General features: G+C 54.4%; 1 protein-coding gene across 1 annotated transcript in view; it reads left to right on the plus strand.

Moving 5' to 3' along the window:
- ZMAT4 (zinc finger matrin-type 4) overlaps positions 1-18,893 on the plus strand; it is a 315,873-nt gene that overhangs the window by 49,541 nt on the left and 247,439 nt on the right. Inside the window, exon 2 of the mRNA XM_075997234.1 lies at positions 16,263-16,368. Coding sequence (XP_075853349.1) covers positions 16,267-16,368 — 102 coding nt within the window. The 5' untranslated portion in view covers positions 16,263-16,266. The remainder of the gene's footprint in view (positions 1-16,262; positions 16,369-18,893) is intronic.

Genomic DNA, 18,893 nt, shown 5'->3' on the forward strand with positions numbered 1-18,893 from the left:
TCCTTTTTTTCCATCACTCTCCAATTGTGCTGGTGGAATCCTTGCGCATTTTTCAGAGTTCCCCAGCCCGGACTAAGAAGCAGCTAAGTGTCCATTCGCTGGATTTTTGCTGAATTTCACCACGTCCTGTTATATGTTTTATAACAGAGGGGAAAGAAGCAAGGGGCAGATTTAAATATTAGTGCAATTTTCCTGCTGGATTTATTTTTCAGTCATGCCTTAAATCGCCCAGCCCACCAAAAATCAAAGTTGACATCACACCCATTCAACCAATTTTCACTTTATTGATAAGTTTTTTTTTTTTTTTGAGACAGTGTCACTCTGTTGCCCATACTAGAATGAAGTGGCACCATCATAGCTCACAGCAACCTCATACTCCTGGGCTCAAGCGATCCTCCTGCCTCAGCCTCTGGAGTAGCTGGGACTATGGTGTGCACCACCATGCCCGGCTAATTTTTCTATTTTATTTTATTTTTTTTTGTAGAGGTGGGGTCTCACTCTTTCTTAGGCTGGTCTTAAACTCCTGGCCTCAAGTGGTCCTCCTGCCTCAGCCTCCAGAAATGCTAGCATTGTAGACATGAGCCACTACACCCAGCCCACTGATAGTTCTTGAGGTGGTCCCATGCCACCGGGATGTACTGGTGACTTGCAGCTACAAATTCCACAGAAAGTAGGCAAGGAGCGATTTCAGGTGTGATCTTTGAGCACTTAGAGCCGGACGCTGTTGAAGAAATAACACACTTGTGTGGAATAACCGTTATGGGTGTTGAAGCCTGGGCAGGTGCTAAGAACCTGGACATAAAAGCCTGAAACATTTAGGGCTTGCCACTGCTACTTTAGAATGACCGGAGGAGAGAGATTTTGGTCCAGCAGGTGGAGGGCATGTTCATGCCCTTCCCTTGCTAAGTCTCTGCTCTCTGGAAAAGCAGGATTTCATCGGTCTCTTCCTCAGCCCCTTCTAGTTCTATCCTGTCTTTCGGCATACACACGCCTCCTTGGAGTGAGTTGTACTCAGGGGCCCATGAGATCCTGCCGGTGCTCTGATCCAGCCGGTGCTTGGTCAGTTGCACATTTGAGACCTTTGCCATGGGGCTGTGGGTGGAGCAGCGAGTGGAGAGCTCACCCCGCGAAGGCCGTTGGAAGGAGGGGCCCAGTTTGTGTTTACAGTTGGGGTTCTAGCGAGGAGACACCGTGAGACCATTCTGCTCCTCTCAGAATGGAAGGGCAGAAGGAAACCCAGATGGTTTCCTGGCCTTGCCTTTCTGCCAAGAGCCCAAATTTCAGAGCTCCACATGGTTTGGAGGAATCTTTTTTTTTTTTTTTTAAATGTATTTTATAACATCCCGTGGGACTCTGGTTGACTAAAAACCAGCCAAGGACCAGCCAGGTCAGAGTTCTGTAATCGTTAGCTTCCTCCCGCAGTGACTGACGGTGGGACCGAGTGATCAGAGGTGCTGAATTGTCTACGGACTCACTTCATGACCCTGGCGGGGGTGAGGACGGCTTGTGAACGACCACTCGCCCTCGAGCCTCAGATCAAGCGCAGGAACACAGGGGGTCGGGGCACGGCTGGGGGGAGCGGGGCGGGGGGCTGCAGCCGCGCTTGCCTTTGCCCCCCTGACCTCGATGCCAGGCACTGTCCGAGCACAGAGTGTTTCTCCTTTTGGAAAGTGGGCAGAGCGGAGGGGGGCAGGGATGTCTTAACACGGACCGGAAGACCCGCAAAGCAGCTGCCGAACTGCAGTTTGGTTTCAAAGCTCTGGAGAGACCACTGGGTCTGGCGTCGGGACACGGGCCGGGAGCCCGCGGCGCTGACCGGGGGCCTCACCCTGACGCGTCCCTCGGCGGGGTGTCACTCGCGCTCCCGGTCTCGGGGGCCGCCTCCCAGGGCTGCGGCCGGCGTTCCGCGATGGCCGGTGTGAGTTCCCTAGAGCCGCTGCAGCGAAGGGTCACGCGCCGGTGGGCTCACGCGCAGACGCGCTGTCCAGCACTTATCTTTTATTATTTTTTAATTAATTAATTTTTTTAATTTATTATTTTATTTTAGCGTGTAATGGGGGTGCAAGTGCTAAGGTTAGATATATTGCCCATGCCCCCCTCCCCCCTCGAGCAAGAACTTCAAGCGTGTCCATCCCCCGAACGTTGCACATCTCACTCGTTGTGGTTGTTTATACCCGTCCCTCCTCCCCCCTCCCGCCCCCGACACCCGGTAAGTGTTACTCCTGCAGGTCCAGCACTTCTGAGGGCTGCCGTGCAGACCCGCGGTGCGGGCAGCACCAGGCGCTCTCTGAAGGCTCTCGGGGCCCCCCTCCCTTGATTCCCGCTGCTGGTGGCGGTGGGCAGACCTTGGCCTCCCTGCCTCTCCGCCGGGTCACTCCAGCCTCCACTTCTGTCCCCACAGGGCCTTCTCCCACCTGCACTGGTGCCAATTCCCTGCCCCAGTCCCGCCTGACCTCGTCTTAGCTTCATTACGTCCGCAATCCCCTGTTTTCAAATAAGGTCCCATTCACGAGTTCTGGGGCTGTGAGTCAAGTTTTTTTTTTTTTTTTTGAGAGACATAATTCAACGACAGTCAGTGAATGTTGAAATGTCGACCAGGACGCCGAACGCCTAGTAGCACGTTCCCAGGGCCACAGACGTGGTGGGGATGCTGGGCAAGGCTGAGTTAAGGCAAGGCCCGGGCGGCGCGGCTGAGAGCACGGGTGCACCTGCTGGGCAGAGGGGCTGCTCAGCCCACTTGGTCCCTCTGGGATGCTGTGCCACTGCTGTCCCCAGGGACCACGGTGGCTTGTTTCCTCATTGTCGCCTCCAGGCCCAGTGTGAGGAGGCCCTGTGGTGGCCAGGGAAGACCTCGTACTGGCCACACCTGTTCCTGGTCACGGAGGGTGATTTTCTCACGGGAGAGCGGGGCCACACGCACGCACGCACGGGCTCTCCCTGCAGAAGGCCTGCCCGGGGCAGCCCGGGGCCTCTGGAGAGGCCCCTGCAGTCCTGCTGGCCAGGACCGGCCTCTGGCTGTTCTTAGCACGTGGACGCCACCTGGGCTGTATTTCAACTCGTGCAGTGTTGAGCCTGGGGCCCGCAGTTGGCTCTCGATGTTCTCTTACTGTTACAAATAACATCGACAATTTCATTGCATACGACGCATGCCAGAAAACAGTAAAAAATAAATTTTTCGTTAAGTTTTGTCTCTGAAGCTCTTATTCTGTGTTTGTAAGAAAACACTGTGGCCCCAAGGGGGGGAAAAATTTTTTTTTTTCTAGTGTGGCAGCGAATGTGTTAAACAATTCTCAGATAATATCCCAAACAGAAAGTTCCATTTAGACACAATTGACCGTGCCAGTGGGTTTTATTTTTAGTATTGCATTCCCATGCATTTTATTTTATTGTTTGTGTCATCATCGTTGTCCAGCTGAAGTGCGTAGGCGGTGCTAGGTGCTGGGCACGGAGGGGAGAGAGGGGTCCTGCCCTGGAGGGGCCCACGGCCCCGGGGGGCAGCAGCTCCGCGTGGCGAGAGGGGAGCGTGCGAGGCGAGCGCCCGCAGGGCACACGGCGCCTGGGCAGGGCCGGCCCCAGCGTGGGCGAGGCGTGGGGTGTCTCAGGGAGGCGGTGGCTAGCGTGTGGATCAGCTGGGTGCCGAGGAGGAGAAAACACGCAAGATCTTGCCTTTAATGAGACTCGGGGAGGGCAGGGAGGGCAGGCGCGCCCCGGTGGTGGTGGGCAAGCCTCGGGGATGACCGCAGCTGGCTGGGGTGCAGCTGGCGGGGATGCCCTGCCCGGCCCCCGGGGGCGTGCTCTTCAGGGCAGTTCCAGCCGCTCAGGTGCCAGGCCGGCTCTCACCTGACACCCAGGGGCAGCTGAGGTCCCGGGGGGCCCCCCGGCCACTGGGGCCGCTCCTCCTGCGTGTTCACTGCGAAAGCATGCTGGGCTGTGCCAGGTTTCGCCCTAGGATCGAGCTGACTGCAGACCGAGTGACATCTCCAAGGGACATCCTTCCTGTAGAACAAAGTAGCCTGAGATGTTGCTGTTCCTCCTGCTCCAGACACCACAGACACTGGGTTCGATTGTACACAGTTTCTATGCTGAGGGGCTCCAGAGACAGCTAGCCGGGGGACTCCTCCAGGTGCCAGGTGGCTTGAAAATATCTCATTAGGAATAGCTGCGTGGGAAGAAGCAGTATTTTTAGCAGTGGGTAGGAGGTGTTACTGAAATATGACTTACGTGACATTACGGGACACAGAATCATCGGTTCAAGTCCGATGGTGTTATAGCGACTGTAGCCACGTTGGGGACAGGTCCAAAGCCTGAGACCTGCCTGGGAGGTGGCACTAGCGGCTCTCCGTGTCGAATGTTACTAAGCAGCCCTGAAGCCGGCTCGGGACGAGGCGTGACCCGCTGGGGTTCTTTGCCTTGTACCGCACACACGTCACTCTGCATAAAAGCTTACGGACTCCTGGAGGAGCTCTGGGGCGTTGAGCTTTGATCCAGTCTCCGACTAGCGGGTTTAGCACGCGGCCGATTTCTAGCAAGGTGAGGTCCGCGGTGGGGGCTCCCACCTGAGATTGTGGGAGCAAAAACGCCACAGCGGGGTTTGCAGGATACAGGCTGCAGGGCTCACCCCGGGGGAAGGATGCTTAGGAGGGCGGCTCTTGGGGCGGGAGCAACGGGAGCAGGACCGGGTGCTGGGCTTTGGTGCAGGTGCAGCGGCCTCGGCCAACCCCGCGGGCAGTTCCCGGGCGAAATGGCCTGGGGGAGTTGTCCCGCGTTGAGCTGCAGTGGCTGGGCCTGGTCACCTTTGCAGTCACCGGTCAGTGGCTGTGGACCACCTGGGAGGAGTGCTGGCTTGCGGGAGGGAGGAGCACTCTGCAGCCCGGCCCTCCCAGATGGGCACCTGCTGAATGCTCAGTGCCGGCTGCCCTTCCCCCGTGCAGAGGCGTCTCCCCGTCCACCAGCGGATGTTCTGAGCTCCTACTTTGACGGGGTCGTGCCTGCTCCTTCAGCGAGCAAGTCACAGCCCACCGGTTTGGCAGGACAGCCTTCTGTATTTTTGGCTGTTGAGGAGTAGGAATGACTGCTTCGGACAGGAAGTGCATTGCTGGTGCTCTGTCTGAAATGGAACTGGAACTTAAATTTACCTCCCGCTCTGACCCTGCCATCTTCACACGCCACAGATCTCCGGACTTTGCTGTCCCAGACAAAGTGCTTCCCTGAGGGGCCCGAGGGGGTGGCGGGGGGCGGGTGCGAGGCTCACCCCAGCGCAGCCGCCTGCTCTCCCCGCCTTCCTCTGGCTGGCCCGGGTGGGGTGTCCCGGCACGGCTGACTGGGCCTGCTGCTGGGACTCGCAGAAGACTTGTGTCCCTGGAGCCTAAAGAAGGGTGGGTTGGGTTTCTCTACTGCCCAGGGTGGTTCCTGGGAGGAAGACAGTAAATGTTCTGCACTAGGCAGGGAAAGAATGTCACGTGGGCGGCATTCCCGTTTTGCCTTTTACTTCCTGGGCCGATTCGGGTACGTTTCGCTCTGCAATCTTCCCGTGTCTTTTGTGAGAAGGTTAGGCTAGTCGGTCCCTCAGGCCCTTGAGGGCGTTGTGACTTCTTTTATTCCCGTCTCCACTGCAGGACATCATCTCATCCTCTTTGTCCTGCTCTGTCCCAGTCGCCTGCGTCTCCTGCCCGCCCTTAACCTCTGACCTCCTCCCCTCCATGCCTTCCGCCACTGTCGCCCGGGCTGTGTGTCCCCGCTTCCTTGCAGCTCCTCCGTGACACTGGCTTTCTCCCACGGAGCAGCTCCTGGCAGTGGGGGGGGGGTGGTGGCAGGAGGAAGGCCGGGCTGGTGGCACTGACCGCGGTCAGCCTGGCCTGGTGGCAGGGCGGGTGAGGCACTGGCGCTCACGGCCAGGCCTGCGCAGAGCTGACGGGGAGAGTGACAGGTGCGCCAGAAGGGCTTCGCACAGCCCACGGGGGCGTGCCCCCCGTCCCCACAGCCGGGAGCTGCTCGGCCAGGCGATAGGTCTATCCAAACACGGTCTCGTTTCCTGGAAACCGCCCACCCGCTGCGCACCCCAGCTTAAGAGGTGCGAAGAGTTTGGTCTGGGAGGAGAACTTGCAGGTGTACCGACACTACGAGCTGCGGCGGCGAGGGGGGAGCACTTCCTCCCCAACATCAGGGCTGCTGCCAGACGGCCAGGCTGTCCTTTCTGGCGAGGTGACAAGACCGGCTCTCTGGTGTGAGGCACTTGCTCACCACCAGTGGTCATGACCATCTGCTCACTCTGCCCCTCACAAGATGGCAAAGCAGATTTCGCCAGACAGCAGCGCCAGCGTGCCAGGGTGAGGAGCATGGGTCTGTTCAAAGCCAGAGGGGAAGACGGCGGCCTCCCCGGAAGGTTCCACCAGAGTCTGAGCATGTCCCCCTGGCCAGTGTCCTCCTGGTCTGTGTATGAGGACTCAGGCCTCGCCCCAAAACGATGCCATGCTTTTCCTTAAATTGCTCGACTTTAGACCCCGGAGCCCCTCCTCTGTCCCAGCGAGGAGCGGACGGGCCCCGCCCCAGCGAGCATGCTCAGTGGGGTCTGCGCGGTTCGGCGCCGTGCCCCCAGCACTGAGCCAGACAGACGCGAGAAGCACCCGATTTCCGGAGTTCGAGACCCTTGGAAGTCCCTGGCTTGCTCCAGTGCTCCCGGCAAAGCGCGTGGGGGGTTTAGCTGGGTAGCAAGTCTCCTTCCGTGTGACTTGTCCCAACCAGGTCACTCAGGTTCGAGTTGAGTTAGTTAGGCTAATGCCGGATAAACCCCGGGATCGGGTGCCTAGCGAGCGCGTTAGAAGTTATTTCTCAGTCACATACAGCCCGGCGGGCTCCGGGAGCTGGGGACACGGGGCTCCACTGCACGCAGCCATCCGGGGAGCCAGGCTTCCCGAGACCCTGCCTTTGCCAGGTGGCGTCCAAGGCTGACAGGGCAGCAGCCCTCGGCCTGCAGCCCCCGGGGACGGGAGGTAAGACCGTGCGGCGGGTCTTTAAGGGCTGGGCCTGGACCTGTGAACATCACCTCTGCACAGCGGCCAGAACTGCGTTACCTGGAACGCCAACTGCAAGGGAGGCTGAGAAGTTCAGTCTGGTCTTTTGTGGCCAGGGGAAAAAAAACGAAAACTGTGTTTCTGTCACAGAGAGTGTAGAGGATTTATTTCTAGAAAATCATCTCTCATCGTTAGCGTATACACAGGGTCTGTCTGCCTATTATATCTCCCCATCCATCCATCCATCCATCCATCCTGTCTGTCTGTGTCTATGTGTGTATGTATCTATCCATGTATCTGTCTATATGTCTTCGTATCTATTTATGTACATATGTGTTTATGCATCTATGCATTTATGTATCTATCTGTCATCTAACTATCACCTTCATCAGTTCCCAGGTTCATAGCAGAACGAGCACCTGCCCAGCATCTTCCACAGCAGAGCTACCATCTGGCCACAGCTTACCCCTGGCCATGTGGTTCTCTTTCATCCTGACCTGAGCTAGTCGTTGTCCTGAATTTTGCCCTAATTTTTTTTTTTTGCCAAACATTTTTTAGACTTGTATCCAATCCACATATATCCCCAAGATGCATATGTTTTTCTTTTAGCGGTTTCTTGCTTTGTAAAAAGGCTCTCATATATGTGGTCTTTGGACTTTTCCAGAGCTGGCACGTGAGTGTGCTTCGTTCGTGCTGTGACCATTGCTCGGTTTATTCATCCATCCTCCTTCAGGTGTGCCTTTGGGCTGGTTGCAGGTCTGGCTGCTTGAACAATGTTGCCGTCGTCATGCTTTGCGGGCCTTGTGTTGTGCAGCCTTTGCACGCTGTGTATGGAGGGAGAGTTTCGTGGCCTGCGAACGAGGGTGCAGCGGCTGGGTGTTCAGCTTGATGAGGTGGTGCTTCACTTTCAACCGATCTTCCTGTCAAAAATGTGCAAAAGATCCACCCCCCTGTCCACACCTTCCCTAACACCGCCAGGTATTTTAATTTTCATCAGTCCTCCTGTTGTTCGTTGGTGAGTGGAACACGCACAGTGACGTTTGTGGGCTTAACTCCCCCTGGCAGCCGAATGCCCCGAGCTGTCATTACTTTCACTACTGCTTGCTGCTTTCCAAAGCAGGTGGTATCAGAAGATCTCAAACCAAGTCTCAGATCTGAAAGGAAGTTGTAATTGAAAGATTTCATGGAAGAGAAAGGCTCTGTGCAGGCATTTGCCAGGGAATGGAGAAGCAGTGAGTCCCTTCCCCTGCCTTTGTAACATTGAATTCCTGTACCTCCCCGTCTTGGCTGCTTCACATACTTTTACATGGACTCTACAGCTTCACCAATTACAGGAAGGTCAGGAAACAAATCAGGACCAAACACTTGAAATTCCTCGGAGAGGCCAAGCCAAGTTAGTACGGGCGGCCGAGAAAGGAGCGGGAAACGTCTGCGGCTGACTGACAGCCCGCGCGGCAGCCTCAGCGTGTGGATTCGAATAAAAATAATAGTTTTCTCTGCAGCAGCTTGGTCTGTCTCGTCTGCGCCTTCCTGCGCTGTTGGGTACAGGTGCAGAACTGTGCTCCCCCAAGCTCTGCATGTGATAGCCACGTTTCAGTCTGTCCTCAGTCTGTCTTGTTTGGCAGGGGCGATGCCAAAGTGAGGATGAGTCTTGTAAACAAGTCCCGGGAACGGAGCACTCATTTATGAACTGTTCTGGAGGCTTGTCCTCACCGTTCAAAATAAGGGTCTCAGAATCTTTTGGCTTATTAAGAAAGCACACCTGTCTTGAGTGTGCACCTGCGTTACTCAGGTAGCCAAGGCGTTGCGAAGTGGAGAACCCCCAGGGCTTCCCTCCTGTGAGGGTGGGGGGGCGTGCGAGCCTAGTCTTTGAAAAGCCAGTGGCTTTTCTGCCTGGGCGCTCTGGGCTTTCCACTGGGTGAAGCACAAGGAGCACGATTCACCCCCTCTTCTCCTCCCCTCCCTCTCTTCCTTTGCTTTGTGAGCCAGCAGTCTTTTTTGCTCTCTGCTTCTGCCTTTTGCCCTGGGATGTGGGTAAACTCATTGCAAATCCAGGCTCGCCACCTGCCATCCCTGTCGCCCCTCAGATAGCGCAGAAAGAGAAGGCGGCCGCTTTGGGCCCGCTGAGATTGGGGAAGGCGCCGGAGTGTACCCACTAGTGTCCTGCAAAAGCAAAGGCGCCGTCCCTGACAGCAGCGCTCCATCACACGCCGGGGCCGTCGCTGGGTGCAGGCGGGCTTACAGCTCGTCGTTACTACCGCCAGACACCTTGGGCTCTCCCCAGAGCGGCTGCCTAAAGGGCCCTTCGCAAGCCAGACGGAAGGGCTCTCACCCCGCAGGGCTTCCTCGAGCCTCGGCCGCCTCTGGGACCCACATCCCCAGACTTACTGCCGGGTGGAAACCAAGGGGCAGGACCGGCAGCTCAGTGAGGACCCGTGGGGCAGGCGGACATCCTAGCGTGAATGGCATGTGGGCGTGCCGGAGCCGCCGTCTGCCAGCTGCAGGGAATGTTTTATTTATGTGTGGAAGGAGGCAGGAAGCCTGTCTGTGTTTGTGCAGCACGGTGCGTGCAGCATCCCAGTAGGTGACCCTTTTCCATGAGGTCGGATCTCGGTCACTGCTGCAGACCCGATGCTTAGAGCAGCACCAGACACTTCGTGTAAACGCTCGGTAAATACCCGTGTGGGGAATAAAACACAATCCGAGCAAAGCTGCCGAATGCCCTTGGACTTGGGCGGAGGCCACGCGGTGAGAAACGGAAGTTTCTGAGGGATTCGTGTGGAATCACGCCGCAAGTCCGAAGCCTTGGGTGGGCTGGGCGCTCCCGCCACCCGGAGTCCGTGACTCAGACAAAGGGCCGGGGGCGAAGGAGCAGCAAGGAACCAGGCACAACACGTGCCCGTCCACGGACGCTGCCTGCAAGCTGCCCTTTTCAGATGTCATCAGCCCGGCCTGTGCCACGGGTGCGAATGAGACCGGCAGGAAGGGCTCTGTGGCCGCGGCCCAGGGCGGAGCTCACGTGCCCAGCAGTGGCAGATGCCTCTGAGTCAGGAAGCACAGAGCCTGGTTTTGCAAGCGGAGGAAATGGTGCCATTAAAAGGCAATTATTCAAGTGGTGTGAGTCAGCTACGCGGCTCCTGGTGGTGCCAAGCAGGGGAGGCAGTGGTGTGGGGAGCATTCTCTCAGTCTCTCTCGCTCTCTCTCTCGCTCTCTCTCGCTCTCTCTCGCTCTCTCTCTCTCTCTCGCTCTCTCTCTCGCTCTCTCTCTCGCTCTCTCTCTCTCGCTCTCTCTCTCGCTCTCTCTCTCTCTCGCTCTCTCTCTCTCTCTCTCTCTCGCTCTCTCTCTCTCTCGCTCTCTCTCTCGCTCTCTCTCTCTCGCTCTCTCTCTCGCTCTCTCTCTCTCTCTCTCTCTCTCTCTCTCGCTCTCTCTCTCTCTCGCTCTCTCTCGCTCTCTCTCGCTCTCTCTCGCTCTCTCTCTCGCTCTCTCTCTCTTGCTCGCTCTCTCTCTCTCGCTCTCTCTCTCTCTCGCTCTCTCGCTCTCTCTCTCGCTCTCTCTCGCTCTCTCTCTCGCTCTCTCTCTCTCGCTCGCTCTCTCTCTCGCTCGCTCTCTCTCTCGCTCTCTCGCTCTCTCTCTCGCTCTCTCTCTCGCTCTCTCTCTCTCGCTCTCTCTCTCTCGCTCTCTCTGGCTCTCTCTCTCTCGCTCGCTCTCTCTCGCTCTCTCTCTCGCTCTCTCTCTCTCGCTCTCTCTCTCGCTCTCTCTGGCTCTCTCTCTCGCTCGCTCTCTCTCTCTCTCGCTCTCTCTCTCGCTCTCTCTGGCTCTCTCTCTCTCGCTCGCTCTCTCTCTCTCGCTCTCTCTGGCTCTCTCTCTCGCTCTCTCTCTCGCTCTCTCTCTCTCTCTCTCTCTCTCTCTAGCTCTCTCTCTCGCTCTCTCTCGCTCTCTCTCTCTCGCTCTCTCTCTCGCTCTCTCGCTCTCTCTCTCTCGCTCTCTCTCTCTCTCGCTCTCTCTCTCGCTCTCTCGCTCGCTCTCTCTCTCTCGCTCTCTCTCTCTCTCGCTCTCTCTCTCTCTCGCTCTCTCTCTCTCTCGCTCTCTCTCTCTCTCTCGCTCTCTCTCTCTCTCTCGCTCTCTCTCTCGCTCTCTCTCTCGCTCTCTCTCTCTCTCTCTCTCTCTCTCTCTCTCTCTCTCCGTTTTAAGCAACACTCGGGCTGCAGAGCAGAGCTCGCACCTGCATCCGGCTGCTGTGTGGCGAGGGACCCGGACTGCCAAATTCCTTGGTCTGCGCGACATCACGAAACCACGTGTCTGTTGGTCTGTCGGATGCTCTGTCTGCGCTGTCTCTGCTCCCCACAGCATCCCAGGAGCTTGAGGGGCCCCCCAAACTCCGTTTCGCCAGTGAGGGAAGCGGGGCTCGGCGGGGGTGCGGAAGTTGCCGGGGAACCTAGTCTCACCTCCAAAGTGCCCTGCGTGGGCGCAGGGATCCTGGAGTCGAAACGGAGTGGGATGAAGACCGGGGCTCTTTCCCACGAGCCCCAGGTGTCTCTGGGCTGTGGCCCGTGTCCTGCAGCCTGCTCTCGGGGAGCAGGAGGGAGCGAGGGGGGAGGTCTCATCCCGGCGTCTGAGGACCCTGGAAAAGGCATTCCTCACATCCCGAGAAACGTCTCAGGGCCTGGCCGTTCTCCCCCTCCCTCCTCTTCTTCCATGCAGGTCTTGGGCTTCTTCTCCTCCCTGCATTTTCTGCCTTTCTTCCCCTTATGTTACAGTATCCCAAATTAGCCCCACCACTGCCGCTCCCGTGTATCTTCTCATGCCCACTGGTAGTACGATCTTGCTCTGTGCCAAGGGAAGGAATTAGCTTCTGTGTTGGAACCCATTTCCCTCCACTCGAATCCTATCCGCCCTCAAATTTTCAACTCTAACAGCACCTCCTTGAAGAGTCCCTTGATAATCCCCCTGTCTGCTCACATCCCATAGCACTTTTCACCAGCCAGACGACACTTGCCTCCTGTGCCTTAGGTATTGGTGTGTGTGTGTCTGTCTCACGCAATAGCTCACAAATATCTGGGAGACAGGGGTCATGCCTTCTGGTATCCCTGTTCCTCGGACATAGTAGGAACTCAGAACCACTATAGAATGAATAAAAGCTCTGCTCCTCGATGCTTGCTTTATTTAGTGTGTGTTGCCGCATCTCTGAGTCTCATGCTGTCGCTGTTGCTGACATAAATAGACCTATGGCAATATGGGCCCCTGGGACCGTGCGTGAGAATCGGACCAGACTTCCTGCTCTTACGCTGGCCTCTTCACTCCACACAGCAGGCAATAAATACTGAAGGTTATTCAGATTCTTAGTGGTTGCTTTGGAATGTGCCAAAGGCTGGGGAACACAGGGGAAGCTCTTTCAGATCCATTTCGGATCCAGGAAATTAAATTCCTTCCTTCTCCGACTCTTGTCTCCCTCCTCAGAATGTCCAGGGCCTCATGGCATAGCACAATAAGCATGTCACCACACACTGGCTCTGACGGGACAGCATGGACTGACCAGTAAGTGATCAGTGATTCCGTCTCTATTCCAGCAGCCGGGAGAGGTGTGGGCTCGTCAGCACCATGGACAAGGCTAGGGAGAAGGCAGACCGGGTTTCCTTCCTTCCTTCCTTCCTTCCTTCCTTCCTTCCTTCCTTCCTTCCTTCCTTCCTTCCTTCCTTCCTTCCTTCCTTCCTTCCTTCCTTCCTTCCTTCCTTCCTTCCTTCCTCCCTCCCTCCCTCCCTCCCTCCCTCCCTCCCTCCCTCCCTCTCTCTCTCTCTTTTTCTTTCTTTCTACATTTCGGTTACATTGTATATCTTTGCCTCTCCCTAAGAAGGGTTTAGAGTTATGCCCTTCCCCTCCAAAATGCTCCCCACATCCCTAAGATTGGGTCTCCCCCCACCCCCCGCCGAATCCCTGGTGAACACCACCACCATTTGAGCACCATAGTTTTAATCAGTCAGTACCAGTTTGATGGCGAGTAGATGGGGGGCCCATTTTCTGTGTCTTGTGTCGCCTCACTTTGGATAACGGGCTTGAGCTTAATCCAGGATAGCATAAGCGGTGCTAGCTCACTGTCGTTTCTTAGAATTCAGTTATATTCCATTGTGAGCATACACCACATTTTAATTATCCACTCACTGAATTGACGGGCACTTGGGTTGTTTCCATGACCGTGCAATAGTGAATTTTTCTTACCGGCCGTCCTGAGTTTCTGAGGTCCAGTGACGCTGAACTCCTATTCTAAACTAACCAGAAGAGGGGAACCAGTGGCAGCCTTTCTTCTTGGGAATTCCAGTCTTCAGGTCATAAATCGGACCCTCTGGCTGTCTGAAGTGCCCCACACGGAGACGGTTCTCTCTTCCTGGAGCAAAGCCCTCGCTCGCAGACCCGCTGGCGCTGTGCACTAACGCCCCCCCCCCCCCCCTGCCATCCACCTTGCTCAGGGATTCCATGCAGGTGTCGCAGGTGTCAGAGGCGTAGGTTTTACTGCGTTTTCCTATTGCATGTGGACTTGTTCAAATCAATATTCTTACATAAAACAGTGGAAAAAGCCATGATATTTTCTCTTCCTTTGAATTCTTATCCTTCTTCTTCTTCTTCTTTTTTTTTTTTTAGTATACACATTTTATATTCTGCCTTTAAAGCTATTTCTGCCTCACAGCTGCTTTCCCGAGACTCAGACTCCTACGGGCGCTGCTCGGTCCGACACGTACCTTGAATATCCTTTCACCGTGTCTGATTCCTGCAGTTGGTTGTATAATGAGGGGGGAGTGTGCAGCAAGTTTGGAGATTCCTATTAACCAGGTCACCCATGGATCTATTTTCGTGTGCTTCTTTATTAGGAATAGCAGGGAACATGATAATATTTAAACACAACCACTTAGAGGAGCTTGGCTTATAGGATATACATTAGTAAGCTTTCTTTTCCCATTTGACATTTCAAAATGCTGGGCTACATTTCCTCATCATCAGAACACCTGCTCTCCATTCACCTTCTAGGGTGTGCACAGAGAGACCGTCACAAATGATAGCCGACACCCCGGATCGCCACTGGGGTCTGTGGTCCCCTGCCTCCGTTAGGCCACCTCCGGAGTGCGCCAGGTGCTCTTGGCACTGCCTTTGAAGACAGACCACAATGCAATGACGCAGACCAAGACGGCAAGGCAGGGCAGGGCTTGGGAGTAAATTGAAGAGAGTTATCCTCAAGCGCTTAGGGGAAAATACCTCACGAGAAAGGGGAAATAGTATCGTTCTATGTTGTGCGAATGAATGGATGAATGACAGAATGAATGAAAGAATGAATGAATGAAAGCTACAATGGGACAGATTTTGATTCAACCTCTTAGTAGAACCTGACAACCAGAGCTTCCAGCCGCCCTGGGACGTAGCCTTGTGGGGGAGGTCGTGAGCCGCTGGGCACGCAGCAGGTGCTGGGCCACCGGCCAACCAGGCCATCTTGCCGGGGTGAACCTTCTGGAAATAACAGGTCCACATCAACTTTGAGGCTATCTGCTATCTGGCATAACTATTGGCTGCTGGGAGTATTGAAAGACCGGAGATATTATTGTCTTTTAGAAGCAGAAACTGAATCCTTTTGAATTGCTGATTGCAAGTGGCCGAGTGGGCCGGAGCCAGGACCCAGGACAGAACGTGAGTTTGCTGCCACCGAGGCAGGAAGCCTTTTATTACAGGCAGGTACTTCGCTGATGTGGCCCAGCTGCTTAGATGGCTTCGAAAGTCACTTAACGTGGACCACACTTCTTCGCTTTCTGTGTAACTTAGAGACTTGGCCAGCATTTTGGCAACGTCAGGATGGTATTAAAAATATGATAATGATCTCTTTCAAGTTTTGTGGTTTATATAGCACCTTTTCATATATTTCTCCCTTTGATCTTCACTATATTTCCCTGAAGAGGCATGGCAAACATTATTTCAATTTTCCTAAGGCAGGGGAGCTGGGGTAGAAGGTTGAGTGAGGCACCCAGCGTCACGTGGTAGTGTTAGACCGGGGCGGATCTAGCAGGTGGAAGTTGGAATCGTGCAAGCCGTGCAGTGTCTGAGGCCATGCCAATAGCAGCAGTGTGACTGGACAGTCTGAGCGGTCACATGAGGGCTATAAATACAAAGAAATGAATCGGCCAACTAATATATATATAGAAAAAATTAGCCGGGCATGGTGGCACATGCCTGTAGTCCCAGCTACTCGGGAGGCTGAGGCAGGAGGATTGCTTGAGCCCAGGAGTCTGAGGTTGCTGTGAGCTAGGCTGACGCCACAGCACTCACTCTAGCCTGGGCAACAAAGCGAGACTCTGTCTCAAAAAAAAACCCAAAAAACAAATTTAGTATAATGCTATACATACTTATTGATAACCCTCTTTTGTTACTGATAAACCTTTACCCATTTCAATAAGCATTATCGCAGAGAAGGATTCGATTTGGATTTGGGAGCCATGTAGTATTCTAGTGTGATAGTGAGTCCAAAGTTCATTTTGCCTATTTTCTATTGTTGGGTGCTTACTACATTATAATAGATACCACATGTGAAACTATCTTCTCACATAAATTCTTTTTTTTTTTTTTTTTTTTTTTTTTTGAGACAGTCTCTCGCTTTGTTGCCCGGGCTAGAGTGAGTGCCGTGGCGTCAGCCTAGCTCACAGCAACCTCAAACTCCTGGGCTCAAGCGATCCTCCTGCCTCAGCCTCCCCAGTAGCTGGGACTACAGGCGTGCGCCACCATGCCCGGCTAATTTTTTCTATACATATTAGCTGGCCAATTAATTTCTTTCTATTTATAGTAGAGACGGGGTCTCGCTCTTGCTCAGGCTGGTTTCGAACTCCTGACCTGGAGCAGTCTGCCCGCCTGGGCCTCCCAGAGTGCTAGGATGACAGGCGTGAGCCACCGCGCCCGGCCCTCACATAAATTCTTGACGGGGCATTAGGAATACGTCTGATCTGTTTAAACAAACAAACAAACAAACAAATAAACAAACAAACAAACTAAATCTGGATTCCTATGTTTTAGGGCACAGCAACCCTACGGGGCATTTACGAGAAAGCGACAAGCTACGCACTCACCACGGTTAGTCCGCAGAGTAACACCGAGGGGCCAGCGAGCCCCAGCCCGGGTCGCCCACGTCAGACCTGCCGCCGTGACCCCGACCTTCCGCGCAGGGTCGCTGCCCCGCGGTGGAGACATGGGAGCGGGGGACTCACTTTCTTCTCTTCTCTCCTGTAGCCCGATGAAGTCCTCCGACCTCGACCAGGAGCTCTTCACAGACAGCTACTGCAAGGTGTGCAGCGCACAGCTGATCTCTGAGTCCCAGCGCGTGGCGCACTACGAGGTGAGCCCTGCTGCCCCGCTCGCTGCCCGCGCGCGCAGGGGCGAGCCGCGGGCCCCGGGCCCCTCCCTCCCGACCCGCCTGTGCCGTCCGAGGCCGGGCGGGCACACGTGTGCCTGTGTGCGCGTGTCGGGGGCGGATTTGGGAGCGAGGGTCGGAGCAGCGTTCTCAGGCTCCGGCCGTTTCCTGGATTCCTCTTTTTTTTTTTTAAGAAAAACGTGTCATGCCTCAGCGCCTGGAGGCTCGGTGGGCTTCCCATCGTATCTGTCGTTGCTCGTCCTGCAAGTGCCTTTTAGGGGTACAGGGAGGGAGGCGCCAGTGCCAGCTCCTCTTTCGGTCTGAGACCCGAAGGCCAGCTCAGAAGGCCTTGGCTGGCCGCCATGTAGAGAAAGGTGGCAGGCGGAGTGACAGCGGCAGCCACGTCCATGTCATCCCCTTGGATGTGTCCCACCTGATGGCCAATGCCCTATAGAGACTCCCCCGCCCGCCGTCATCACCAAGTTTTAAAGCCCAGATACTCTTTTTTTTTTTTTTTTTTTTTTTGAGACAGAGTCTTGCTTTGTTGCCCAGGCTAGAGTGAGTGTTGTGGTGTCAGCCTAGCTCACAGCAACCTCAAACTCCTGGGCTCAAGCGATCCTCCTGCCTCAGCCTCCTGAGTAGCTGGGACTACAGGCATGCGCCACCACGCCCGGCTAATTTTTTCTATACATAATTAGTTGGCCAATTAATTTCTTTCTATTTATAGTAGAGACGAGGTCTCGCTCTTGCTCAGGCTGGTTTTGAACTCCTGACCTGGAGCGATCCGCCCGCCTCGGCCTCCCAGAGTGCTAGGATGTCAGGCGTGAGCCACCGCGCCCGGCCAAAGCCCAGATACTCCTGAAGGGCGTAATTCAGCGGCTTTGGCGCTTTAGGGCGGAGGTGCAAATGGCTACTCTCTGGTCGGCTCTCGGGAAGGGGCGGTGAGAGGAGAGAGCTTGGCCCTGGTCGAGGACAGAGCGAGGTGCCGGGGTGGGACACAGGAGAATCGGAGTCCCACGGCAGTGCCGGATGCCGCCAGGGCACGTTCTGCTTCCCAGAGAACAGGCACCCGCGGGAATGTGAGTTTTCAAGTGTAATAGCTTGCAAGTAATTTTGGATTGGAGGGCTTAGCCAGCAGTGTTGTTTCTGTCTTACGAGTCTGACACATGCCAGTTGTCGCTGTCACTCACCAAACCCTTCTGGACTCCAGAGTCCTCTGTGCACCATGGAAACCATAATGACAACGCGTACACGCCCAGAGGGACAACAGGCTGGCCCTGCTACTACTGCTCAGGGGTTTTTGGTGGCCCAACGAGATCTATTGCAGTGGTATTTGTGAGAAGGCTTTGGAAGCTGTGGGAGCGTGCCAAACACGCAAGTTATATTATTAGTGATCATTAACTCCTTTGCAGCAATGTTTTGATGGAGGCAAATGAAACTTGCTTTTCAGAGAAAAACTTAAAAATCAGTGTCTATTTAAAAAAATAGTCTTTTTTAAAAATAGGTTTGGCCATTTGTCTATCTTCTTTTGAAAAGCTTCTGTTCGTGTGGTTTTGGCAACTTTTTGATGGGGTTGTTAATATTTTTCTTGCTGATTTGTTTGAGTTCTTTGTGATTTCTAGTTATTAGCCCTTTGTTGGAAGTGTAGATTGCAATTGTTTTTCCTCCCATTTTGTAGGTTGTCTATTTGCTCTGTTGATTATTTCCTTAGTTATCCTAAGTGAAGTATCTTAAGAATGGAAAAACACCACATGTACTCTCTGATAAACGGGAACTAACTGATTGGCACACAATTACACAGAGGAAAGTAGAAGTCCTTGGAAATCAAGGCGGGGGGATGGGGGAAGAGGGGACGGGCAAAAGCCCACCTAATGGGTACAATGAACACTATCTGAGTGCTGGGCACACTTACAGCCCTGACTCAAGCCATGTATCAAAAACATCTGTACCCCCTTAATATTTGGAAATAAGAAAATAAACATAAGAAAAATGCATTTAATGGAACAAATGATAACATCGATTTTAAAAAATAGTCTATTTTTAGTCAAGAGGCAGCCCAGCGTTAGGAGAAGCAAAGATGAACATAAAAGAATTGTCTACGAGGGAAAAAGTCCATCTTTTGAAATTAAGAACTTTCTAATTTCTGTAGATACTGCTTTGTAAACACACGCGGTTTTATGAATATGATTTCCCCAGTTAAGGAAATGGGGGGATCTGTTCCTGCTCTGGGATTCCATGGCCTTCTTGTTAGTCCCTCATGCCATGTCTTTATTAGACTCTGGGTTGATTTGAACCGTACTGCTGGGTTCTTGAGGACAGAAGCAGAGTTTTATCCGCTTGGTCTTCCGTGGCCCCTGGCCCGGTGGCATTTGCGGAGGGGAGGGTGCGCCACGCCAGCAAGCCGGAGACCCTGGCCAGCACTGCCTTGCTGTAACCTGAACTAGACAAGTAATGCCGGAACACTGAAAACAACTAAAAATGTTTAAAAGAAAAAAAAAAAAAAGATGTTA

This window comes from Microcebus murinus, chromosome 24 (genome assembly GCF_040939455.1).
Source record: "Microcebus murinus isolate Inina chromosome 24, M.murinus_Inina_mat1.0, whole genome shotgun sequence".
Classification (NCBI taxonomy): Eukaryota; Metazoa; Chordata; class Mammalia; order Primates; family Cheirogaleidae; genus Microcebus; species Microcebus murinus.